At 43.8% G+C, this 25,545-nt stretch overlaps 1 protein-coding gene across 10 annotated transcripts in view; it reads left to right on the forward strand.

Annotated features, from left to right (window-relative positions):
- The window catches only part of LOC118110559 (ankyrin repeat and SAM domain-containing protein 1A), a 63,575-nt gene that overhangs the window by 5,517 nt on the left and 32,513 nt on the right, over positions 1-25,545 (forward strand). For 8 of the 10 annotated variants that reach the window (XM_035158432.2, XM_035158433.2, XM_035158434.2 and 5 more), the window contains exons 2-13: positions 5,280-5,360; positions 5,584-5,740; positions 6,986-7,048; positions 17,414-17,710; positions 19,008-19,083; positions 19,179-19,280; positions 19,373-19,459; positions 19,627-19,796; positions 20,085-20,147; positions 20,630-20,756; positions 21,740-21,783; positions 23,025-23,118. In XM_035158432.2, coding sequence (XP_035014323.1) covers positions 5,280-5,360; positions 5,584-5,740; positions 6,986-7,048; positions 17,414-17,710; positions 19,008-19,083; positions 19,179-19,280; positions 19,373-19,459; positions 19,627-19,796; positions 20,085-20,147; positions 20,630-20,756; positions 21,740-21,783; positions 23,025-23,118 — 1,361 coding nt within the window. The remainder of the gene's footprint in view (positions 1-5,279; positions 5,361-5,583; positions 5,741-6,985; positions 7,049-17,413; positions 17,711-19,007; positions 19,084-19,178; positions 19,281-19,372; positions 19,460-19,626; positions 19,797-20,084; positions 20,148-20,629; positions 20,757-21,739; positions 21,784-23,024; positions 23,119-25,545) is intronic. The other 2 variants (XM_035158436.2, XM_035158441.2) reach the window with 1 other exon arrangement.

Here is a 25,545-nt window from a genome sequence, read left to right on the forward strand (position 1 = left end):
TCTGTGTAGTCTTCTGCTGTGAATTCATGGGAAATGGCAGCTTCTCTGCGACAGGGTGAGATATAAAGGGTTTTCCTCGTTTTTTTTCACTCCATCTCATTCTTCCTTATCGCTTTTCTTCTTTTCTTCTACATTAATTCCACCTTTTCATCCTGCCATTAGTTTTTTTTTTCATGCCCATCAATTTGATTGTGCTGGAGCTCATTGGACTGCTCTCATCATACACTGTGGGGGTACGCAGTTTATTCACACCTCCTGCTGCAGCACAGATGCTCATTATGGTGCGTTTCCAGGCCGCCACAGCTCAATCAGGTTTTGTAAAGATTGAATTGGCAAATGAGCTTCCGTGTCTTTGGCTTCATTTCTTTCAGTTTTGTTTCACGGTTTACTTGGAGACGTTTCTGTACCTCTAAATGTTCAGATGTTTGCGTAGCCATGTTGAAAGGTTTATAACATTCTTCCTTTTCGTAACAGTGACGACATGTCCAGGCTACGTACCCACTTCTCAGCTGAGACTGGCTCCAGCTCACCTCCAACCCTCAGAAGGATAATATATATAGTAAAGCTGATGGATGGATGGTTGTAACTATGGATGGTTCAACAGTCTGAAATATCCAAACAGCTGTTACATGGATGGCCAAGAATTTTTTTACAGACTTTATGGTCACCAGAGGCTGAATCCTCTATTATCAGATCAAAATGTCATTGTATGAACAATTACTTTCACATTAAACTCAATTGTACTTTGTGTTAAGTGCTAAGTAGCTTCCCAACGTGCTTAAATTAAGATACTGAACATTGTAAACGTTATTCTTCCAAAACACATGTATGTTAGCATTGTCATTGTGAAGATGTTAGCACTCGGGGGTTAGCATTCAGCTTAAAGGACTCTTCTCTTGTGCCACCCCAAAGAAAATAAACCAAAGCCTACAAATAATCACTAACAAACATTAACATTTTTTTAGTAGTTTGAAGACTTGTCATTGACTTGTTTGGGCCTTGTGTCATAGATTTCAGATTTGTTGCAAGATGTGTTTCTGCCTAACTTGTAACACTGCTTCACGACTGTAGATGTGTCATCCTTTTAATCTGTTCTGTCACAGCCTCCGTGATGAGCGTGTACTGCTTCACTCCAGTTGTAGTTGTAACATGGCATCTTGAGGGAGATGTAGCTCATTAAGTCAGTGAGTGTAGTCTTCAGCAGGCCTGGAGGACTCTGGCAGGTACTTCACTCTCTCCCGCTGAGGAGCAGATGCTCAGGTTGGCGGTTTGGCAGCAGGGCATCTGGTTTCGGCACCCGCCAGCCGTATGCATAATTAAGCCCAATTTTCCCTCATGGTGGCTGACATGCGCCAGTCACTGCTGGGCTCAGCGCCCTGGGCGAGAGTAATCCCCTGGCAGTGTGGTCACACTGCTAATAGGCTGCAGGACAAATCTGTTTATTTGACACCGGATTCACACTCACCTGGGTTTGTATTTGCTAAAACTCACTGCTGGATTTTGCCTTGGATTCTCCCCGGGGCTCCACAAGTAAACAAGGACTTTTGATTCCACTGGAATTATCTTGGGTTTTGTGGCATATGGATTAAATACAAACATTTACTCTGAATACCTGCTGTTGCTAAAATATTCAACACGTTGAAGCCTGATGGAGATAAGGCACAAAAATAGCTGCTCTGGAAGGCAGAGGATCCATTAGTTCTGTTTAGTCCTTTATATAATATCAAGAAAAGTAAGTAAACATTTTAACCATGTCTGCAGCCTAGGTATTAAAGGCAGTTTATTGACAACAACAGTGTTTAGAGACCTATTTTCTTCATTTAATTTGGAACATTTATTAAGGTATCAAACATTCATTTCATCTGTCAACAACCAGTTTGTTGCGTCATGTTCATATACGGTTTATCCCTCTTTTTCAAGATCAACTTTACTCTCCCACAGTGTGGAAAGATTACATTTCATGCAGAAACTACAATAGCACTTAGAACAGCACATACCTCCACCAAGGCCCAACAGTCCCCGTAAATTCAATCAACACTCATAGATGGTAGTTCCTTAAATATGCCTGATTTTTTTTTTTAAATCATGAAGAAAGTGAAAAACAAATCCTGGATCTGCACCAAATTGTGAGGGGTTCTTCCCTGGCCCGTATCGCATCCTTCCACCAAGTGGTAATCTGTCTGTCTGGTAATGTTTGTGTCATGCTGCTAACTAACAGACAGACACACAAACAAAAGCATATGAAAACATAACCTCCTTGGCCGAGGTAAATACACAAATGTTTCAGAACTGCTCATCACTCTGACGGAGAGAGAATAACATTATCAAGACAAATGTGAAGGAAATGACAGATGCATCATCTAATGGAGTCCACAGTGAGTTGATATTTGAGTCAGTGCTAAAAACAACTGCAGTGTTTTTTGTTTTGTGCTTGAGCTCCATGACATTTGAACTTCAGGAAAAGAAACCCAGTGGAGATTAATATATAAGCCTACATATTTTGCAAATGACCATCTGTTTAAAATAGCAGTTTTCACAATGTGTGACTAACATTAGCAAACTAATGCAGATAATGCATAAAAGAGGGAGAATGTTTTTATCTTTCCTGCTCTCATACTGGCTACACACAGCACAACGCACAATTACAGCCCCCCAGAATCTCTTTCAAACTTCAGCCTCATCCCGTTGATATTCCCTCAGGGAAATTAAGGATTAGCGCAGCTTTTCAAACAGGAATTCCTCAGTCAGTTCCCATGAATGTGCCCCCTCCCAAACTAAATCAACTCTGTTTTGCCCATTGCGCCGCTTCGGGCCTAAGCCCCGGCCCCCAGATAGGTTGGTTGTGAGCCGTAGTAAGAGGATGAAGTGGATTGTCGAGCACCACTCTGACTCATGCCCTTGAGTGCCATGCTGCCAAAATGCAGAGAGGACGTAACACTTTTTGACTGCACTTAAAGCTGTTGCTTCAGGGCCTTAAAGCAAATTTAAATAATATGACAGTAGAGAGGCAGACGGCTTCATTTCCTCTACACGGAGATAATTTTGATAGGATTAATTAATACCCGGGTCCCTGATTAGAGCCGTAATATTCCGGGAAAACCACAGAGTTGCATGTTATTGGGGTTTGTGATGCGTTTGACCCCTGTTGAGGTTTCATTGGTCATTGGGCTGATGTGAATGTTTGTGTTTCTGAGTGGCATTTGTGGAACTTCTGGCAATGTCACATCCGTGTCATAACTGCTGAGAACTTCTGATCTTGGGCATTTATCTTGTGATACATCTGCAGGTTCCTCTTGCATGACTAAGCAATTGATGGTCAAAAATAACACAATACGAGAAGTTAACATTTCCACTGTGGTGTATCAGTAAATGTCCTGATTCTCACTTGCATGATATGACAATCATGGCAATAAAGTCACAGCCATGTTAATTATGTGCCCGACCCCATGGCATGCCTCCTTGCATTACTCGGATAATCATTACTGCCCCATGCCTGATTTTGTTGAACTCTAAAGTCGTAGTTGCTGCTGTTCGTGTTTATGTTAATTTGTGTATGTGGGGGTTTTTCGCTGTAAGCCGTTACATAACTCCTTTATCTGGGACAGCAACGAAAGGTCTGTTTCTGTCTCCGTTTTCCACTTTGATGTGTTCGCCGGCCATGCACATGCAAGCCAGGGCTGCTGCACTCTTTTCCACGAATTTGATTGCTGGTCCAGGGGAAGGGACGAGAGTGGAAGTGTGTGCGTGTATGACAACTTCAGAGGCGACATTGATCCGAGCTCACACATCTTCTAACTGAAACGCATCAATCCCCGGCATTTCCATCCACCACCTTCTCCCCGCTGTAGTGTTTCCTTTGAGCCCACCCTGCGTTTGATGTCTCATGTCTTCATGGCTCCCTGAGTTGGTTAAGACGTGAGCCAGAGGGGTTGGCTGTAGGAAATAAACGGCTTAGGTTATGACGAGGAGAGTGGTGCATCCCTGTGTGTCTGCGCTCCGTCAGGCCCATTGTTCCGCAGGCTGTGGAGCCCTCCGAGATACTTATTTAATGAGACAGCTCTGACTGTGTAATTGCAGGCTGCTCTGAGAGCTATTATGGGAGATGTATTTTAGGGGAGGGGAGGCAAAATGGCCATTACTGCGACAAAACCGAGCCGCACGTGTGGGGCAAAGTCACAAGAGTTGCACTGAAGCTGATGCGAGGAGGCCGAGCATGCCGCTGCCACACCTTCCACACCGATTACATCACGGATCAATTCCTACTGTGTCTGTGAGCGTGTTCTGCTGCCGGAGCTGTTGTTTTTTTCCCCAGCTAACAGCCTGTGATGCTGTTCCTCCTCTCAGCAGAGCCCTCTCTCCAAACACTTCATTCATAGAAGTTTTTTCTTGCTTGCATTAAAATTCAAGCCAGTAATAATTAATGAATTTCTTCCCGCTGCCGAATCAGTCGCTTTAGTTGGTTTTTTAAGACAGTTTTCTATAATGTATCAAAAGCTAAGTAAATAGTTTTTAAAAATAGAAGAAAAATCTGTTCATGTTTGATTCTGTGTGAGGCCCGACTGCTTTTCAGACCCTGGTCTTAGATATTTGGTTCACTAGTGTTGGGATTTCCACGTCACATGATTTATTTAGGATGTGTTAAGGTCTTTCAGAGAGCCTCACATCCCCGGCCTGGCACTCAGTCTCACCAGACATCCTTCAGCTTCTTAAATTACTCATTCCATCTCCCTTAACCCCCCTATCGCCTCTCTCTTTTCCATCCTCGCCACAGCGCTGTTTGTGAATTAAAAGAAACAAGCCAATCTGAGTTGACAGCTCGAGTTCAGCTCAAGTGGATGAGAGTGCCGGGCTGATGCTGGGCCAGCTTTACACTTTACCCCTCCGCCGCTTGTTTTTGGCTCGGCCTCAGAGCTTTGTTTGTTGTTTCTTACGCTGCATGACAAAAAGCCCATTCTAATTCGGTGCTTGGCTCAGAACGATCGGGCTCGGGATGCATATCTGTTAAGCAGATAAAATTAGCTCACCCTAGCTGCTGCTCTGGGGTGTTTCTTTTCCTTCCTGGTTTTCTCAGTCGATGCTGCTGCTGCCCAGTGTTTTCATATTTCAGTCGTCTGGCAGGGGGTTGGGCTGCGTGATGTGAACGAGCCGCTGAGATAGTGATCAGTCACACCCACAGGTAGAGACTTTACACAGGGCTAGGCAGTGTGTGTTTGGTCTGTGCGTGTGTTTTTGTCTGTGTTTATAAAAGCTAAATAACAATCTTCTCCTCTCCTCAACAGTATCTGGAGAGGCCCCAATGTGAATTGTGTGGACAGCACTGGATACACCCCCCTCCACCACGCTGCCCTGAATGGACACAGGTAGATGGGTGATAAATAACTGTTGGGAATTGGGAGGAATGCCTGAGTTGCGCTGTCTCTTTATGTATGTACATTAAATGAGCTCTGCCCTCACGCACACAATTGTCCCATGGGGACATTAAAGCTATTGATTGACTGTCTCTTAAGGCCGTGTGTGTATTTATTAGTGTGGTTTAAACTCTGGCCATTATCTGACCCTCGTTGTCCCTCGATTGATCCGCAGCGAAGTGGTGGAGGCGCTGCTACGAAACGAGGCCTTGACCAACATCGCCGACAACAAGGGCTGCTACCCGCTCCACCTGGCAGCGTGGAAGGGGGACGAGCATATCGTCAAGCTGCTCGTTCACCAGGGACCGTCCCACCCCAGACTCAACGAGCAGGTCAGGCTCAGCGTTTTCTCTTCTGCTTTTCTTTGTTTTGTTTGTGTTGTGTTTTCTGATTTGACTAATGCAGTTCTAGTTTTGGATTTTCAAACACATTTACTTTGCTGATAATATCATAAGTTGTGAAAGGAAGTCAGTGATTTGTTCTTCAGCTTGTTTAGAGCCAGAGATCCCGTTCAGACCTGGTGTTAACATCCGTCCTGAGAGATCCGATCACAAGGGTGTCGGTTCAGGTGTCGAGATCCGATCACTCAGACCACATGCGGAGGTGGTTTTAGATGCACGTGGCCACAACTTCTCAAATTGATAAAAATCTTTCTTTCAGATTCACTCCTTCTCCGGACACCTCTCTCTGGCGACATCACTCACACGCTGACACACAAACACAAACAAACACAGTGACACATCTGTAAACTCAAACCAAACAGCAAACAGAAATTACTTGTGTGTTTATTCTCAAATAGAGCGGGGAAGTGAGATCTGATCACAAGTGGTCACACAAGACACTTTCAGGACACATGTGCTGCTGTCCACTTGTGATCGCATCTCTGAGGACGGATGTGAACACCGGGTCTGAACAGAGCCTGTGTGTCTGACACATTAGGACTTCTTCTTTTAAAGTAACAGACCTTTAAGTTCAGCTTTTCAGCAGATTTGTCGACCTCTTGAAGTTTCATTATGACAGTTCTAAGGGTTTAGTCAGGAACTAAAGGAGGTGGATTTTAGTTTTTTTGGTAACGAGGAAGGAGCAAGTTTTAGCAACAAAATGCACAGTTAACAACTTTCGATGTTAAATTCTACCTCAGCATGGCATGCTTTATATTAGAAAAAGGAAGAGTGCATTGTGACTTTTACCGTAACTCCTGAATCTGAAGCTTTGACGCCATGTCAGTGTGATGAGTGCTTGTTTGCTCTAACTGTTTTAACTCATGTGTTTGATTTTTAGTTTGGTTGCTTCCAAACTCTCCAGCCTGTCCCGTTTGGGACGAGGAGAAATGACCCATGATGAGCATCAGAAATTGAATCTGAACCATAACAGACCAATCTGATATTTAACAAAAAAAGTAGATTAAAAAGATGTCTGTCTCATTTTGTGTCATCTCTCACTGCCTGTTCATGACATCTGACTGTTCATTAACTCAAATCTGATTTTTAGTTGCACTCATTTGTGATTCATCATTCGTTTGTTCATCGCTTGTCTGAAAAGAAACCATCAGCCTATCTTCTCTTTCTCCCTCCCAGAGCTCTGTAGACCATAAAGAGTTCAAACGCTGTGGGCCCTTTGACCCCTATATTAATGCCAAGGTGTGTACACAGTGCTGCCCAAACAACATTTCCTTTTTGAAGTGCTCCTTCTCTTTACCGCTGTGTTGGCTTGATGTGCTTGGGTTTGGTCTGTTGCTGCTTGCTGCTGCTCTGGAGATCTGGGGGAGGCTTTTAATTTCCCTGGCTATCATTACATCTCTGTCCTCTGGCTCTCTACTCATGTTCGCTTGTGATCTCCAAATTGTTGTGTTTGACATAAGTGACACTGCATTTACAGCATGCCCTCCACCGATGTTAATCTTCCCCTCACATGTTACAATACTCTTGTTGCAGCCTTTTTTTGAGCAGGGTCAGGAATAAACTGGGCTTTGGATGGAAATGCCCTAGAAAGTTTTGGTTAATGCCTCCGTGTCCCCTCCGTGTCCCGGGAGGTGATTTGTGAGTTCCTGTGTGGGCGCTTTTCTCTTCGGGCTGAGCACTAAGTGCAAACTGGTGTAATATACAGCCTCAGTCAGCAAAGTTGTTGGCTGCAGTAGGAGAAAACTTTGACTGATTCAAAACCGCTCTATTAATTAAATCTCCGACACCCATTACAGTATTAGAAAATCAACAGTGGAAGGTTGAACGATGGAGGAGCTTACAGGAAGTCTTCTATAAAACCTGATTTCTGGCTGCAGGATACTGTAATTAAACAAATTATATTTTTAATTGAATTCAAAGATATTGTTTCAAAGAATAAAATATATAACTCCTTAAAATAAAAAAAGAAGTTAAGGTCGAAGAGGAAAACATGTGTGACGAGATAAGTTTATTTTTATTCCAATGTCGAAATAGGTGGTCATAAAAATCGGAGGTTTAATTAGCTGAGGTTAGGTTTTGTCTTTCACATATGAAGAACACAGCAGGAGATTGTCCGGGTCAGGAAGCATCCACAACAACAGGAAAATGTCCGCTTCATTCAGACGAGGGCTGGTGCGTGGGGGGAGCACGCAGCAGGACGGACATGACTTATAAATTATGTTGCGGAAATCACTTTTTTTTTTTGCAAACAGCACTTCAACACCAGCATCGGCCCTTATCGCCGAAAGCGAAATCTCTTGTTGTGGAATCTTGTTGTCTTTCAAAGTTTGACATTGACAAATGTCAGGAGAATATGCTGAGTTCACAGCAGGTTTGAAAGCAGCTTTACAGAAAGTCTTCTATAAAACCTACCACCAGCTGCAGCAACAACATTTAAAAGAGAAAATAAGACATGATAATATGAGAAGAATAAGATTGAAGAGGGAAAATTGTGTGAAGAAATAAAGTAAATGTCTTTCGTATAAGCTGCTCACCAGCAGAGGGGAAACCAAGGTTGAACCAAGGGTTTACTCTATATCTCTCAGTTATGTGACTCCTCTGTAGTACACAGTTTATTACATCCAGCCACTTGATATCTCAGTCTCAGCACCACCCTCATTGCATTGCAGCGACTCGGGGGAAGCCCCAGTCTCGTCTACATGACAGAGAAGCCAGTTTGTTAGAGGCTGCAGAGCCGACGGTGTCTGATGGAGTCACAGTCAGAGCAGCGAACAGTGTGAACGTGTTCGTTTGTTCACTCTGTGATTGCATTTTCTGGGGGCAGAGCTGGAGCCCCGACCAGGCCTGTTTGTAAAGCTGTGTATGTGATTGGATGGAAAGGCTGGCTTCTTTAACACATGCATACATATTAGAGTGTGACTTTTCCTGCAGTGGCTGCGTTTGTCTCACTCTCTTCTCATTTAGTCCGTTGAGGGTTTTCATATTGACTCCTGCGGTTCGTTATGAATGATATCTTAATGCAAACCCTTTCAGGATAGTTCGGGAGCCACTACCTGGTCGTGGGCCTGAATAATTGATGCCCTGTTATGAATAAATCAAAATCGTGGATGCGGCGTGGAGCCTCTGGCCCTGGTTGTGGTCATGGTTGATGGCATCATGTGACTGTGTGGGCGGGGTGCACGCTGCCTTCCCTCTCATCCCACTCCAGGACCAGAGAGCCTCATCTCACGAGGAGGATGGGAGTTTTTTTTGCCGCACCGGTCTCTTTGCATCAGCATCAAAGAGAGATGTCCATGCTTTGAGTGTGTAAATGGGTGAATTTGCTCCTCCTCCTCCTCTCCCTCCTCCCAGTTTGTGCTGCTGAGCTTGCTTCGCTCCAGAGAGGAAGAGGTGACGTTGTCATAGTAACAGTGTCACGGCTTATTGGTCGTACAGTGGTGGTGAGTTTCCCCAGTGGAGAGATGTGGTGTTTGAGTGGAGTGAGCATGTCAGACATGAAAGGTGTGAGATAAGGCTTCAGTGGTCCCTGTCAGGGACACTCAAGGAATCAGTCTGGACCGGATCCAGTTCCCTCTCATCCTGGTCCAGGAAGCCAGTCAGACTCATGTTTATTCATTTCACCTCTGTGATGTCTCTCCCTGATTGTGTCCAGAGTGAGCTGGTAACTTTGATGCTGCTTCACATGCCTCATTAAGGGAGAATTAACCACAAACCACATGATCTGACCTCCACTGACGACGGCCTCTGAGAACTCAGGAAACACTCTGCCAGGACTTTACTTAAAAACAAGTGGTAGACGTTGGAGCTAAAAAAGTAATTAGCAACTATTTAGATTATTTAATTAGGACTGTAGATAATGATTTATTTTCATCATGGGTTAATCTGAGGAGCGTATCCTAGGTTAATTAATTGCTGAAAATTTCCTACAAGCCCAATTATTAGATGTTATTAGTTTGCTTGTTTTTTTCTTTTTCAGTACAAAACCCAGAAATGATAAATTTTCAGTCACAAAGCAAAGAAAAACATACGATCATCACATTTGAATAACTTCAACTGGAGAATGTTAATGGTGATGGTGGATCGCGTATCAGAGATCGTGATCATAGTGGCTGAACCTGTATGGCGGATCCTGTATCGTGTTGGCATCTGATAATGGTGGTGGACCACGATCGAGGTGGCAGCTGATGGTGGATCGTGATGGCGGCAGTGGACAATGACTGTGGAATATAGTGGCATCCGATCTTGATGGTGGATCATGATCGTGGTGGCTGCTGACCATGGACTATGATTACAACAAGACTGCTTGATATATAATATTTCTCCTCAGGTTCTTGACCATAACTGACAATAATCCATCAATTCATTGACCTTCAGTTATGCTACAAAATGTTTATTCTAATCAATGCTGCAAATACCCTTATCTTGCTGAAGTTCTCCTTTTCACTTGACCTCTATTGCACTTCTGTCCGTCCTGGGAGAGGGATCCTCACATGTGGATCTCTCTGAGGTTTCTACCTTCTTTTTACCCTGTTCAAAGGGTTTTTTAGTTGTTTTTCCTTACTCTTGTTGAGGGTTAAGGGCAGAGGAAGTCACACCTTGTTAAAGCCCTATGAGACAAATTGTGATTTGGGTTAGGGTTAGGCTTAGGGTTAGGTTGAATATGGGCTATACAAATACAATTTGATTGCTTGATTAATATCTTAACCAACATTTCAAATTATGCACAAAAGTTAATATTAGAAAAATAAACGTTTATAAGGACATTTAGTCCAAATCCAATTTCCAGGAGCCACTGCTGGTTATTAATGTTTTTATTGACCTAATTTCTGGTAATTACCATATTTTCTGTTTATACTTTCATAACGAGCCGTAGTGCCTGGTTTGCCCTGACTCATATCACGCTACCTTTCACCCAGGCTTCATCTTCCTATATAGGTCACATGTCTAATACAATATGTGTTTAGATGAGATCCTCTTACCCAGGCTCAGATGTTCAGGCTCTCTGCCATCAACGTGAACCCAGACGGCGTCATGCACTGTACACGACCCCGGACAAATTCCAAACAGAATAAAACTGAGGCTCAAGTAAAGTCAAACTAGAAATAGAGGTGAATTGTTAAAGATGGATGGTGCATCTCTCTCAGTGCTGCCTCTCAGACATGTTGGCAAAAGTTTCTGACGGCAGCCGCAGAAGTCGTTTCTTTCGGTCACCTCATTATCAAGTGGAGCAGAGTTCCCCCTCCTTCCTGCAGGCGCATTGCTCGCAGTCTGCCAGCACGCTCATTTATCCGTGTGTCACCTCAGTGTCCAGCTCTTCCCTCTGCAACACATCATCATAGCCCCCCCCCCCCTCCCTTTACCTTCTGCTCTCTTCTCGTCCTCCACAAATGTCGGGCCAAGAAATGGTCGGAGCATGTCTGAGGGGCGCTCAGGGGGACATGTTGTTTAACAGAGGGATCAGAATTTATTCTCATTGTCTTTCATCTGTGCACATTTAAGGATGAGTCCTTTATGTCGGTGACAGCTGATTGTCCCTGGACGAGAAGAGATTCAGAGCAGAGCTGGTCTGCAGTAAATCGTCTACTTCAAGGCCTTTTGAATTATGTTGGGAAAGTGTGTCCAATCTAATCAAGTGGAGTACCCATCAATTAACGGTGCCCCTCGTCCTCTGAGGATCGCCATGGGGCTGGAGCTGTCATTGGCTGAGAGGCGGGGTACACGTTGGACAGGTCGCCAGCCTGTCACAGGTCCAAGTGGAATATAAGGAGTGAGATTTATCTTTACTGTAAAAGCGAGGGAGAGAGTTGGCTGTACAGAGAATCACAATCTACGGCCGGAAGCCAGTCAGACAGTTATTTCATTACAGGGCTGCAAGGTCTGGTTACTGTGGAATGCGTGACGGTGTCCAAGCTAAAAATCTATAATTAGAGTCAGCATTTACGTTACGGTTTTTCTGCTTTTTTTTTGCAAAAACAGCTGGAATTTGGGTCGACTTGGACCAAAAATGTTGAGAAACAAACATTAACATAAACACTAAGTCACTTTTCTAAAGTACAAGGGGCCGTTGCTTGTTTGTCCGACCAACTATCTGAACAAAAAGATATTCAACTCAAAATACAAAAGAGAGAGAAGCAGTTTAACGTTACACTGGAAAGCTCAAAACCAAGAAACATTTGGTTTTTTTGCTCGTATAAAAACCTTTGACAGTGAAATTGTGTTGATATATTTTCACTTAATTGACTAATTGATCAATTCACTGCCTTTAGCACTTGCAAATAAATTAAAAAACATGGAGGGGGAGTTGCAGTAGTCTAGGCGTGAGATGACAAGAGTCTGGACCAGACCCTGTGTCGCCTCCTGAGTGCAAAGGGGACGTGTTCTCCTGATGTTGTGCAGCATGTATCTACACGATCGGATTGTTGCAGCAATGTTGCGGTAAGGGAGAGTTGACTGTCGAGGGTCACACCCAGGTTCCTTGCGGTCTGGCTCGGGACTACCACAGAGTTGTTGATGGTGATAGTAAGGTCATGGGTGGGAGAGCCCATCCCTGGAAGGAAAAGTAGCTTTGAGGTTGACAAGGCCGAGTATAAAATAGTGTGAACCCCCCATATAACATTCACTGGCAGCATCTAAGTGTTTATAACAAAGTTATATGCAGATATAAGTACATACATTTGATTATTGATGTTATAAACAGCTGTAAGGCCTCCTGTGAGCACCCTTAGTTGGAGGCTTGAACAGATAATGAGAGTAATTTTGTAGTAATTATTTTGTTGTAATATCAAATATGTATTTATGGGAGAAGTTAGAATTGTTGACACATACTGCACATTAAAACAAAAATATGTGTATAATAATATTATCAACAACAACTATTTGGTTTCAAAATTGAGATAAAGTCATTCACATTAACTGGATGATGAATACAAAAATAATCCAAATATTTGTATATCAATCTCACAAATGGAAAATCCTCTTTGCGTGTGTGAGATCTATAATTTATATGAATGCACACAAACTGGTGGGATTACAGATGAGGTGGAGGCGGGCGCTCAGCGGGCACGGCCAGCCCTTTGGCATACTGGCTGCAACAGCTGCTCTGCCCACCCCTTCACCACCACTACCACCCACCGCTGCTACTACAACCACTACCCGGGGCGAGGATGACGTAACCGCTGCCTCGCGCTGCTGCCAGCCAGCGTATCACGTGACAGAGGTCGCCAGTCAAACCGTGTTACCGTCTCCCAGCTTCAGGTTGTGAGAATTGTAACATCCTCCGACCTCTGTTTTCTCTCCCTCTCTCTCTCTCTCTGACGCTGTTTTACCTCTTTGCCCCTGTCAGAATATCGTGCAGCCTGACAACACAATGCAGTGTAATCTCCAGATGTTGCTGGTTAAGGCAGTGTTTATCAATCATCAGCAGGCACCAGTGCAGATCTTAATCTGTTCTCGTTTGACATGCACTGAGGTCTAAATCAGGATGAGGTTTTATGCCGTCTGCGGCACCGCAGTAAAGACAGGATTTCAATAGAAAACATGGACTGTCCAGGAAGTCTTGGCTGAATTATATGAATTCTAATCTTTGTCCCAGCTAGGCCTCGAGTCATTGGTGCCATTTTGTTTAAAAGCCCTCAGAGCTCTGTCTTGTCGGTACATGATTGTTTGACTGCTCATGCGGCACGTGGTGTTATGGTGGAGACGAGGCTGATCCTGGTCTTTATGTTGTGGGATCTCATGCTGAAACTCCTCACTGTGCCTTTCTTATGCAAGAGTGTTGCACTGAAAATTTAAGTATAACATATCATACTAAGTTTGGGATTTTAATTATCCTGCTGGGATTTCAAACTAATAGTAGTTTTAAAAAAATCAGGCCACCCATTTTTTGTTCCCCTTATGTCATATTTTTAAATCACATAAATGACTGAATATCAAATAATGCATCTGCTGTGTCTGCAGAATATGAACAGTAAATAGATTTTTGAATAGTTGTTTTACTTCTTTATTAATGGAGATTGTTTTCCTTTTGCTTTTTGTTAAATTAATCGGTACAGATGTTTTCAAATGTTGGCAATAGCACGTGTTAAACAGAAGCTTTTGCCTGTATGTTGGTGCTGACAATACTAATGACTGTCAATGTGCCAAACATGCACAGATCTCACATATGCAGATGTGTGGACTTAACAAGTAGGTGTGGATAGGTATCAGCATATAAATAAGACTTAAAAACATTAAAAATGCTGTATCACATGTCTCCCACAGTATGGTTACACTAAAGAGGCTGTTTTAGTGTAAAATAAAGTGAAAACACAGGTCGTGGAGGTGTTTGGAAAGTGAGAGGCGCCTGTGTGTGAGCAACATGCCTCACATACCTTGCTAAAGAAGAGGCGGGGCCAGGCTGGGTGTCACACGGCTGCTTGTTCACTGTCTGTGGGTCAAGTGGCTGGTCAGCCATGTTTAATAAGATCAGATGCTGGCTGACACATCGCGACACAGCACTGACCACCACACTGGCGAGAGCGACACTTACTGTTAACATGATCATAAACACTCTGTTCAAGGTATCAGGCCGTTTAAACTCATACACCCATTCACAAACCTTCAGTCAATCCAGAGTTAGTTGTTTTGGATGATTTGTGTAAATCATCGTATGCTAGATTAACTCCCGAAGCCGCCGACCTGCATATCTGAGGTCATGAATCATGCTGATGTCATCACAGAGCGTGTGAGTTTGTTTGATGAAGTCATCCAAACATCCTGATTAGAGCTCTCTGAAGAAATGTTGTGATAAATGCTTGATGGTTCGTCACAAATGAGAGATGGCGTGCTCACACGTAAGTGTTCATAACTGTGTGAACATGGAAGTTGCTTTGACCCAAGGACGGTAGAGAAGAGGAACAAGTATTCTGATGACATATTACTTCTACTATTTTTACCTCTACCGCTGCTACTAAAAATAGTAATAGTTCTCTTTATTTATAATGTACTTTTCAATGTCAGATTTAAAGATGGCAGTTATAAACTGGTCATAAAGACAGTTAATATAAAATAAAAAAAATTGAAAGGTATCAGAGAGGTGATGCACACCCTGCCTGCACTGTATTATATTACCCTGTTATACTGGAATGATGCCATTTCATCATGATGTCATCTACATAATATAAACACTCATGATTGGTAAATCTAAATAAGCTGTAGATAGTGTTTTTATGTTGCAAAAGGTTAAAGCTTTACAAAACGACATCACGATGACGTATGATACCACAAAATCTGAAATTATTCTGAAATTATTCTGAAAGTCTGGTGAAAATACATCCATGCATTGTTCAGTTATTTTGTCCACATACACAGAGAGGAGTGAAAACAATAATTAGATTTTAAGTAAAGTCAGGTAAAGCTCTCAGATAAAATTATCTTGAGATGGGACTTAAGAGGAGATTTTGCTGAGTCATCCAATTTTATTTCCCAGGCATCAAAATCTGAAGACTCCTCAGAGAGAAAAGCAGTTTTAAAACCCTTTTTCCACTTGTTTAGCTCGGTCGAGTTCCCCCAAGACGAGTTGTTGTTTTTATTTCCTCCCAGCCTCTGTGCTTCCTCCTTTCACAGGCAGGTGTCCTGTTGTTGTTCCCCTAAGCTCCACCTCATCTCTCGGCTCAAGCTGCAACCTGCTCTGCCAGTATGAGCCCAATACTCTCTCTCTCTCCCTGTAACAATGGAGGAGCTACCTGCTGATCCCATCTGGTGCCAGATCTTTGTGAAAAGGGCCGACTGACACCTGTCTAAATCTGCCCCGTTGCCCCCCCGTCCCCACCATGATCCCCTGTCCTCTGGGGCACAGCTGGCATGTTCCTGTGGGAGTCGCCCCGACCTGGCATCATGCATGTCCATGTCAGAAGGGGGAGTGGAGGCCTCCCGTGCCAGCTGTCGGCCCTTTGTAGGTGCCTCTACGCGTCTGGAATGACTGACTCTCGGAGCATGTGCTTCCACAATGGCTGACGTTTGCTGTCACACCCATTTTCACATAGTGTTTTGAAAGGAGCTGCAGCGCTTTGGGGTTATTCAGGCTTTGTTTACATCCTGTTTGCAATTTTATCCCCTTCAGAGATTGAGAGCAGCTACATATGCCGCCCTAAGACTTTGTACTAAAGGTAGCATCGTGGTTTTATAGTTTTTTTCCGTATGTTTTTTCTGAAGCCTACATCCATGTTGTTGTTATGAGTATTCCCAATGCCATCACCTCACTGTAGCTCCAGGGCTGCAGGGTCTGCCCCCTGCTGGCTCTTCATGGTGGGGATCATCAACACTGCTGGAGGATCTCAGGTCTGTTTAGACAGTGATCCTGTTGTGGCACGAGAGTCATTAGATCCAATAAGCAGCACTTACAGAGTTCACGCTGTAATTACTGCTTTTTAATTGCTGCTACGTCGGCTCATGTGTTCGCTTGTTTTCCTGCAGATGTTTTAAAACGTCTGAAACTGTCACGCTGCAGAGACGAGATTATTCTTTGCTCTGGATGAATTGTCACTTTGAATGTGAAGGACACCAGTTGTTTACTGGCTGTTGATAAGTTTTTCTCTAATCCTTTCAGAGTTGTGTGGGGTTGGAATCGCTCAGAATATTGGAATATTGAGTTTCCATTACTGTCAGGCAGTTATCCAGACCACTGGTGTGTGTTGTCATTGCTGGAACTGTTGGTTTATTCATAGATTTGTTTATTGACACTAATATACTTCATTCATTGAGAAAAATGCTGAATATTCTCCAGCTTCTTCAGGTTCCAGCTTCTTCAATATGATGATATGCTGTTTTTTACATCAGGTAAATTGTTTTGGGGTTTCGGATTGTTGATCAGACAAATCACGACATCTGGGCGTTGGGAAATTGCGTTGGGAACAATTAATGAAGAAAATAACTCATGGAATAATAGAAAGAAAAATGTTGTAGCCGTATTGATGTCGTAATGACAAATCTTAACTCAACAGTTCAGGCCTCAACAATAATCAACACACATGAAATCTCCCCTGGTTGTTGTTGTTGTTGGTGTGCAGGTGCGAGCGATGAACGACAGTTGTGCTTCATGGATGTGACGCCCCCCAACGTGACAGGAGGAGAATAATGGGCCCCGTCTCCCTCTTTGTAACTACACAACACCGCTGCTATTCGTTCCTCTTGTCCAAGTGACCCATGTCTGCTAATTCTCCGCCTGCCTCGGTGCCTCGGCCCCTCTGCTAGCGCCCTGTTGCCCGTGGCGCTCGGTGCAGCCCCCAACACCTGTCCTCATTAGTCCACGCATGTCTGCCAGTCCTCCACTCAGGCCCAGCCAGAGTCCCCCTCTGCCAGATACTCCCCCCCTCAGGCCTCGCTATGTGTTTCACTGTGGTTGGTGCTTTTTATGACCTTTTAATCTGCTAATGTGGTGGGCTCTATATATGCACTGATTGGTTTACCCTCCCAATGACTCCTCTGAGGCACTTACTCTTACTCCTTCATCAAACCACGTCCCTTCTTCTCTTCATTACTTACATCTATTTATTGCTTTGTTTGCTGCGTCTCTTTCCTGTGCCGCCGCTCACCCATCAATCTGCCCCCCCCCCCTCCCTCGAACAGAACAATGACAACGAGACGCCGCTGCACTGCGCTGCCCAGTACGGCCACTTCCAGGTGGTGCGGCTGCTGCTGGAGGAGTTGACGGACCCCACCATGAGGAACAACAAGTTCGAGACCCCACTGGACCTGGCGGCTCTCTACGGCCGCTTGGAGGTGGTCAAGCTGCTGCTCTGTGCCCACCCCAACCTGCTCAGCTGTAACACCAAGAAACACACGCCGCTGCACCTGGCCTCTCGGAATGGACACCTGTCTGTGGTGGAGGTGCTGCTGGACGCCGGCATGGACATCAACTATGAGGTATGTTTTAAAACCACGCAATGCACGATTCGCTCTCGGCTATACTCAGGCTCCCTCTACAGGTGGGATGTATCACTCACTGTTTGTAAATACGAGTTGCAGCCTCACCCCCCCTTTGCACAAAGCTGTACACAGGAGCGTTTGCTGACAAGCTAACTTGCCAGCTAAACCCTTATCGAAAAGGGGTTTACCTGGCGCCTGATGATAAACTAGCGAGTCAACAACTTCACGCACACAGCCCAACATCGAGCGAGCAGAACAACACATAGCAAACAAAGCAAAAGGTTACGTACTTGTCCAATAACAACTTTTCTTCATCCTCTGGCCTCTTTTAGCTCTAGCCAATGAGTGAAATCTGCTCTGATATTCAGTTTGGTCTGTGACGTATGCTGTAAATCAGGTCGTTATGTTCCAGCACGGTCTACTAGTGCAGTTCCAGGCCTCCAGGGAGCACTGTGGCAATGACAGACTATTCTCCCTCTTATAAGTTTGTGAACCATCAAAATTATTTTTTAAGCTGTTGTTTTAAGGTATAAAAACTACCTAGTGTTGCTTTATTCTGTATGTGTGTGTATACAGTATGTGTGTGAAGCTAAAAGCTTCAGCGTGCATGCATTTCTTAATGTTCTGTAATGGCACAAATCATGTTGGGTTACTTAATTTGGTCTTGCATTACTTCCTCTCACTAGTTCCTACGAGGTTAAATATATAACCCTTGAGCTCTCAGTCTGCAAAGGAACTGATGTGGTATCTAAGCATAGCCAGCCTCGCTCCCACTGGTTCGACCCTGTGGCTCTGACACTGCACCAAACTGTGCCATCCATCTGTCTGGAGATACTTTCCCCTTTTACTTCGCCCTACTTTCCTCAGAATCAAGGATGGGGTATCTATCCAGTGTCCTTCAGGCCCTGCACCCCACAGGTTTCAATTAGCATGGCCCTGTGAACTGGAAAATGATCCACTTTCATTGCTCAGCCACATCATCTTCAGTAGAGAAGTGGACCAGCTGGTGGGCATAAACTCAGTAGTTGCCCTACACTGTCCGTCAAAGTGAAATGACGTAGCTGAAACAAGATTGTTACAGGTACCACTTATCCCTTGAGGGTCACATGGGAGGCTGATCACTCCCTGCTGACATTGGGCGAGAGACAGGTTTACACACTGGACAGGTCGCCAGTGTAACACAGGGCCGACATATAGAGACAAGTAATCGTATCCACATCAGTGTCCTCACTTTGTCCCGGCTCTCTCTCTGTGCCTCTGGCTCTAAATGTTCCTGGTTTCTTTTTCTGCTCAGACGGAGAAAGGCAGTGCCCTCCACGAAGCGGCCTTGTTTGGGAAGGCGGATGTGGTGCAGAGACTTCTCAGTGCAGGTCAGACCTCAGTGCCATAGTGATTTAATCAGCTAAAATCCCCTCACCACACTTGGCTTTTGTCTCTATCATCTATTCCTGTCGTCATTCTCCAGGTATCGACGTGAACATCACTGACCAGAAGGGCCTCCCAGCGCTGGACACGGTCAAGGACATGCCCTCCCAGAAGAGCAGAGAAATACTTGCTCTCATTTTAGGTAAATGCGAAAACACAGAGCTGTGGCAGGAAGTGTCCTCTTGATTTCACATCTTCCTGCTGTGATACAATCTCCTGTTTGGCTTTTTGCAGGTCACATGGCTGGGAAACCCCCTGACATTGACCTCCCCCCTCCACCACTACCACCGCCTCAGGAGAGTCCCAGCCCACGCAAAAAGGGTAAGACTGGGAAAATGTCCCAAGCTAGAAAAGTGGTTTGGCTGTAGAAGCAACAATTCAGTCAGCAAATAAAAAACAGGAAACACTGGACAGGAAAATACAAAAGAGTGTTCTCTTTGATTTTTCAACCAAAGACTCTGTGTGTCTGTGTCTTTTTTTGACCCAAGGTGATATGGAGAAGGTGAGCGAGTTGATCTCGGGGCTGGCCCCGGGGCCCGAGGAGGAGAGCCCATACGAGGCTCTGTATGAAGCCACCTCCTGTCACTCTCTGGACAGCCTCACCAGCGGCAAGTCCTCCGACAGAGACTCTGGACGGCCGGATAGTGAAGCTGGCAAGGTCAGCAGAGGTTTAACTACACACACACGCGTACACACACACATCCACACAGTAGACCGGTTGGCTCATCTCAGGGGTTTATGGGAGATAGAATGCTGATCTCCCACTAGAGGGTGATAGTGGTCCTCTGGCGGCACAGCTGGGCTCCTAAACCCCTCCAGCACTACACTTTGCTCTGTGGAATACAGGGACTTTGCATTGCATTTCTTAGCTTTGCTACATCAAAGTAATAATAAAATAAGTTGCAAACATAATTTTATTAGAAATTATATTCCTTATCATTTGTAGAAAGATCGTCTGGTCCACACATCACATCCTGGTCCTGTTCATGAAGAGGAGGCGAGCTCAGAGGTGAGGAGCCAAGAGCTTTAATCCAGGAGAATGTGTTGCCATCTACAACACAACAGATATTCATATGTACCATTTGTAGCAGTGCATGAATGGTCACGATAGTATCACTAGCTTTAATAGTTATTATAGAGGCATTGGACATGGTGGGTTTGTACAATGACAGAGGGACTGTTGACGGTCACCTCTGGATTCCTCTCAGTAAATATTAATGGAGTGGAAGTGAAGTGGAAAAGGAGCGAGGACAAAATGAGAGAATCTGTCTGGTCTGAACTGTGGCCGACCATAGAGGATTCATTGTGGAAGTAACTTTAAGGAAGTGAGTTCATACAAAAACTTTTCCCAGTCTTTGCTTTTCTCGCTGAAGGACACATTTGGATCTTAAATATAACCGGCTCTGACGGACACCGGAATGAGGAAGTCCTTTCACCTTCTTTCCCTCAACGTCATCCTTTCCTCTGCTCTCTTTCCATATTTTTCTGCAGGCGCTGTATACTAACAGCATCATTGATGAGAGAGGCGAGCCGGTGGAGGAGGATCACACGTATGAGTTGTTGCTGTCTGCACAGACCAAAGTCCCACTGCCCAGCAAGGAGTCCCACTCCCACAAAGGTAATAGTGGGCTTTAATTGTGTATATAAAAGTGTATGAAAAAGTCTAGAGCCTGACCCAAATGTTTTTGGGGCCGATTAGGAGTATTCTGACATTGTCAGATATATTTTGAATTTGTAAGAAAATGGCAATAACTCCTAATTTGTCATTATCAAACCGTTTGGATGAAGAAATCTAATTGATATTTTACAGTTTAACCATACATACACATAAAATATCAACAACAATAATAATAATTGGGCCAGGTTCTAAAAAAGTGTTATTTGTTTGTGCATGAGATCTTTAAATCTATGCCTGTAGATCTCAGGTCCATTTACCAAAATATCTTTTAAAACTCCACTGATGCTTCCTTAGCCCGAATTCCTTTCCAGCCCGATCATCAGCAGAGCCACATACACACCGTCAGCCTCACCATGGCTGCGTGTGCTGTACAAGAGCAGAGACCCTCCTCAGTTGTGGCTGGTGAATGGCACCGCATGTAATTGGATTAAATGGGATTAAATTAGGAGGCCATTTTGATCCCTAGCTGTTGATGTAGTTGTTTTAATACCGTCCCCTTGGGGCCTCCAACTTACTCAGCTTCACTAGCACCAGTAGGAAAACGTCACTGAGTTGAAGGCTTGGAGTTTGATGGCTGATGTCATCATGCCTCCCCTGTGTGGATAAACGAGGCCATTAGGGGAAAGGCGTCGTCTTCTCTTGAGTTTGATAGAAGAGTTGGACGACTCGTTTTCTGCCCAATTTCTCATTAAAACTGCTTTATCATGTCGGCACACGCAGTTAAGTTTAAATGGCAGGAAGATAAATCTAAAGTCTGTCTGACTTGTGGCCCGATAACGTCTCCATGCATAATACACGATCTTATTCTATATCCCTTTCACGTTTTCTCTCCTGACAATCACAGCTGTCTGAAGTTCTGTTGAGTAATTGAACTGTGGAGATAATCTGTCATTGTCCCAACTCTCTGTTCCCTGTCTCTGCAGATGAGAATACCACTATACAGTCTTCCAACAGTGTCCTACCTCAGGTATCTATTTTATTTATTGTGGTATATTGTTTGCATTTCGTTTTTCTCATTTTACGGTTACACATCTCAATGGCTACATGTTTATCTCTATGTTGTGAGTGTGCGACGTTCAGTGGTTTGGATTCATGGTGCTAAAGAGGGACCAGTCTTATCCTGGACACTTAAGTACTATTTGAGAATCGATCCTTTACAAGTTACTCTTTAGTTAGTTTTTATATCACTTAAATTTTTTTAATATTTATTACAGGAGGGGCATTATGTTTTCTGGTTGTCAATTTCCTCAAATCAGGGAGAATTGTTCAGTTGGACTCAAAGATGAACTGATTAGATTTATTTGTTAACTTGGGGGTGGGGGAGGGTGTCACACAAGTTAAAGTTGTATAGTTCAAGTTTATTATTTAAAAAGTTATTTATGTCACTAACCTAAATTCTAAACAATGGATCAGATAAAAGGTATCGATTACTTTCTCACCCTCATTCTTCTCGTGTCTTGACCCCTACAAAAAATGTCTCTCTAATATTTTTTCCGTCTGCTCTTGTGGGAACTCCACAAGCACAAGTTTCACCAAAAAAAACCTATGGATTGAGTTTTGACAGCCAGAGAACAGTATCCCAGCTGAAATTTGAATTTCGTATCTGGAGCGTGACCGTGTGACCACAGCGAGTTTTATATAATAGAGACGAATGCCTCTTCACAGTCAGAGATTGAGTCATATGTCAGGCAGTTGGCAGAAGTCGTCTTAAACTGGCCCCTCATAACCGAACGTCCTTTCGTGAACCGGCCCTCTCTTTTTATTGGCCCATCACATCTTATTTTATAGCCTTTTCATATTTATCATACGGTTAGTGGATTTTATTATTGCTGCCCACCCATCTGCAACCACACCTGCTGCCCACAATATCTTCTCACATGTTTTATTTCCAGCTCCTATTGGATTAGCTGTGCTCCTCAGCCGCCTAATCATAATAAATGAGCAGGTCCCTGTCCTCTGCGCTCTAATGTGCAGCCTCCTGAGCAGAGCCACGTAATGGCTCATAAAGACAAACCCACCACCATGAGGGCAACGCAGGAAATCAGTTGGATAGTGTCTTTATTTCATGTCAAGCCAGCTAGATGATTATCCTGGATTATTAATTGGCTAAGCGGATGATGCTAATACGATTGTTTGCCTTTGCATTACACGTTTGGAAGTTGTGTTTTCATTGGCAGGCCTGAGTAAACTCTTTTCTCCTCTTTTTAGCGTAAACACACTGCCCCAAATGACCTCAGACCCCCGAGCAAGATGAAAGACTCCCTGCACCTTCCTGGACGGGTGGGCCCACGGCTACCGGGAGGTGAGTGTGACCACCGTCCTCAGATTTTAGCAACATAGTGAGGAACAACAACTGCGGCTGGCAACGCTGTGAGAGTACGAAACGACGGAGTGGACACATTACACTTGAAAATCACAGGCGAAGCATGTCAGTGAAATGGGAGAAATGCGTTTGAGTTTGCAGACTGAGATGGGCCTGGCTTGGATTAGCGGTGCCAGGAAATGCGTGATTGGCATCCGCAGGCAACAGGGTGGATTTGGCTTGTCAGGAGCCGGCTGATTGACGTTCCCAGGCAAGTGGACAAGGCTCATTTCAGAGCCAATATGAAACCGAGTTCTTGATCAGATGGTGAAACTCCGATCTCGTATCCACATCCACGCTTAAAGCTGCATGTATCACACCGTCCAGTCGAGCATGCAGCGGAGGTGAGGATGACGGCCTCTGGGGTTTTCCCAACACGTACAGATATCTTTTTTTATTGAATAATTGTTTTTGGAGCATGTTTGCAAAAGGAAGTGTAGAAAGAAGAGTTGTTAGTGCTGTTCACAGGAGGAACTGTGGAACTTTCTTTCTTACTGTGGTCGCAAGACAGTTTTAGATCCAAAAGAATTTGTAGATGCACTGCAGCTACGTCAAGTCTAACTTTACAAATCTATCGAACATGTGATGCACATTAAGTCCCTGAACTTGTGTCTGCATTGCTTCATGAAAATATCTAAAGATGATGGTTAAAACTAAGGAGACACATTTGACTGCTTTGATTTAGTATTGCTGTGCTGGTATAGCACATTTAATGTTGATGAAAAGCCCTTTTTGATTGAGTTAAAATTTAAATTGGACAATGTTTCAGTTGTTTTAGAGGCAGGAGCTGACGTGTAATCTTAGTTTTTGGGGAAATACACCTGAGCATCTTGATATAACTTGTTGGTTTGTGCAAACGAGCTTCAGATTGATAACTTCAATGAGTTACTTAAAACATTAAAATTGACCATTTCATGTATTTGTGGAAAATGTTAAAGGGTCAGTTTAAGTGTTAAATTGTGTTGAGTCAAAGGAGGGAGATGTGAAACCCTCTGTCCCTTTTCCTTGCATATTTGCCTGAGTGACTCTCAAGCCTTATTCTCCTTTCCTGTTTTCTAAAGCCACAAAAACCACAAGCTTGCTTGATGTGTGAATATATTTCTGTTCTTGCACATCAGCTAAGTTAAATTGAGGGTTCCTCCTTTAGTGTTTTTTACATTAAACGGGGACGTGCAGTTCTGCTCGTGTGAATGTGGTTCTCGTGACGATCTCAGGTCTGATTTCTTCCCCCTTGTGGAAAGTCGGGGGCCCAGGCCTCAGCTCGCTCTGTAGCAGGTGGAGGATACTGTACGTGCATGGTCAGCGATATCAGGGCGTTGTATCATCTGTCACAAACAAATTGCTGTTCTCAGCAGGAGCATATTGCCTCCCAGCAGATTTCCATCTCTGTGTAGATGTTTTATTGGGTTTCCAGGGGATATTTCTCACGGGTAGTAGTATCCTATGATTCTCCACAGGCGGTAATAAAAAATAAAAAAAAGGGTAAACATAGGGCGTAGTTATTTTATGCATGCTGCTCATTCACTACATAGCCAGGGGTAAGTTTCATTTACTGGCTGTACAGCTTTTACAGTTTGGGTTCGGCCCTCTGCAGTCCAACCTAAGCTTTGAATGGTTGTTCCAGAGGTGGACACATGTTTGTGTTGCTGTAATGATGATGTGGTGCATCAGAGAAACAGCAACAGATGGATGTAAAGACAGAAAACACCAGGTTAGCCACAGGATGAGCAGTGAGCATCAAAATATACTCAACCCTTCCTTTCACCATGATGCCAGTTCAAGTAAGTGATTGCTACAGATAGAGGGAATGTGGATGTGGAATATCAAGAAAGAGCTCATTTAACAAAGAACCCATGAAAAATTCTGGCATTTTGAGGGGACTGATGTTTATGATTTGGTGCGGAGCCAAATACAAATTTAATTACATTTGTATTCTTACTGTTTGCTTTTAGCAGGATTACGCAAAAGCTACTCAATCAATTTTCTCGAAACCTTTGTGGGATGTGGATCCAGGAATTTGTTTTTCACTTTCTTTAACATTGCTTAACAAATTTGTGAAATTTTCAAGAAATAGTGCAGAGATCTGGTTGAAAAGAGTCAGACATCTGTAGAGAGTTAACATCTATGAACAGAGGGAAATTAGGTGCAGATGATCCCGATTTTTTTTATTAAATAGTATTTTTGAGTTGTGATCTTTATTCATTTACAGTACAGTAACAAATATCCTTTCAACTATATCAGAGAATAGATATCTTGCCTGCGGTTTAATATAAAGCAGTTTGCAGAACACTCTTTATATCTGATGAAATACATATATATCTGCAGTATTGTGATAAATTGGCCAATCAACCTCAGTGGAGGTCTGTG

Source organism: Hippoglossus stenolepis, chromosome 6 (genome assembly GCF_022539355.2).
Source record: "Hippoglossus stenolepis isolate QCI-W04-F060 chromosome 6, HSTE1.2, whole genome shotgun sequence".
Taxonomy (NCBI): domain Eukaryota; kingdom Metazoa; phylum Chordata; class Actinopteri; order Pleuronectiformes; family Pleuronectidae; genus Hippoglossus; species Hippoglossus stenolepis.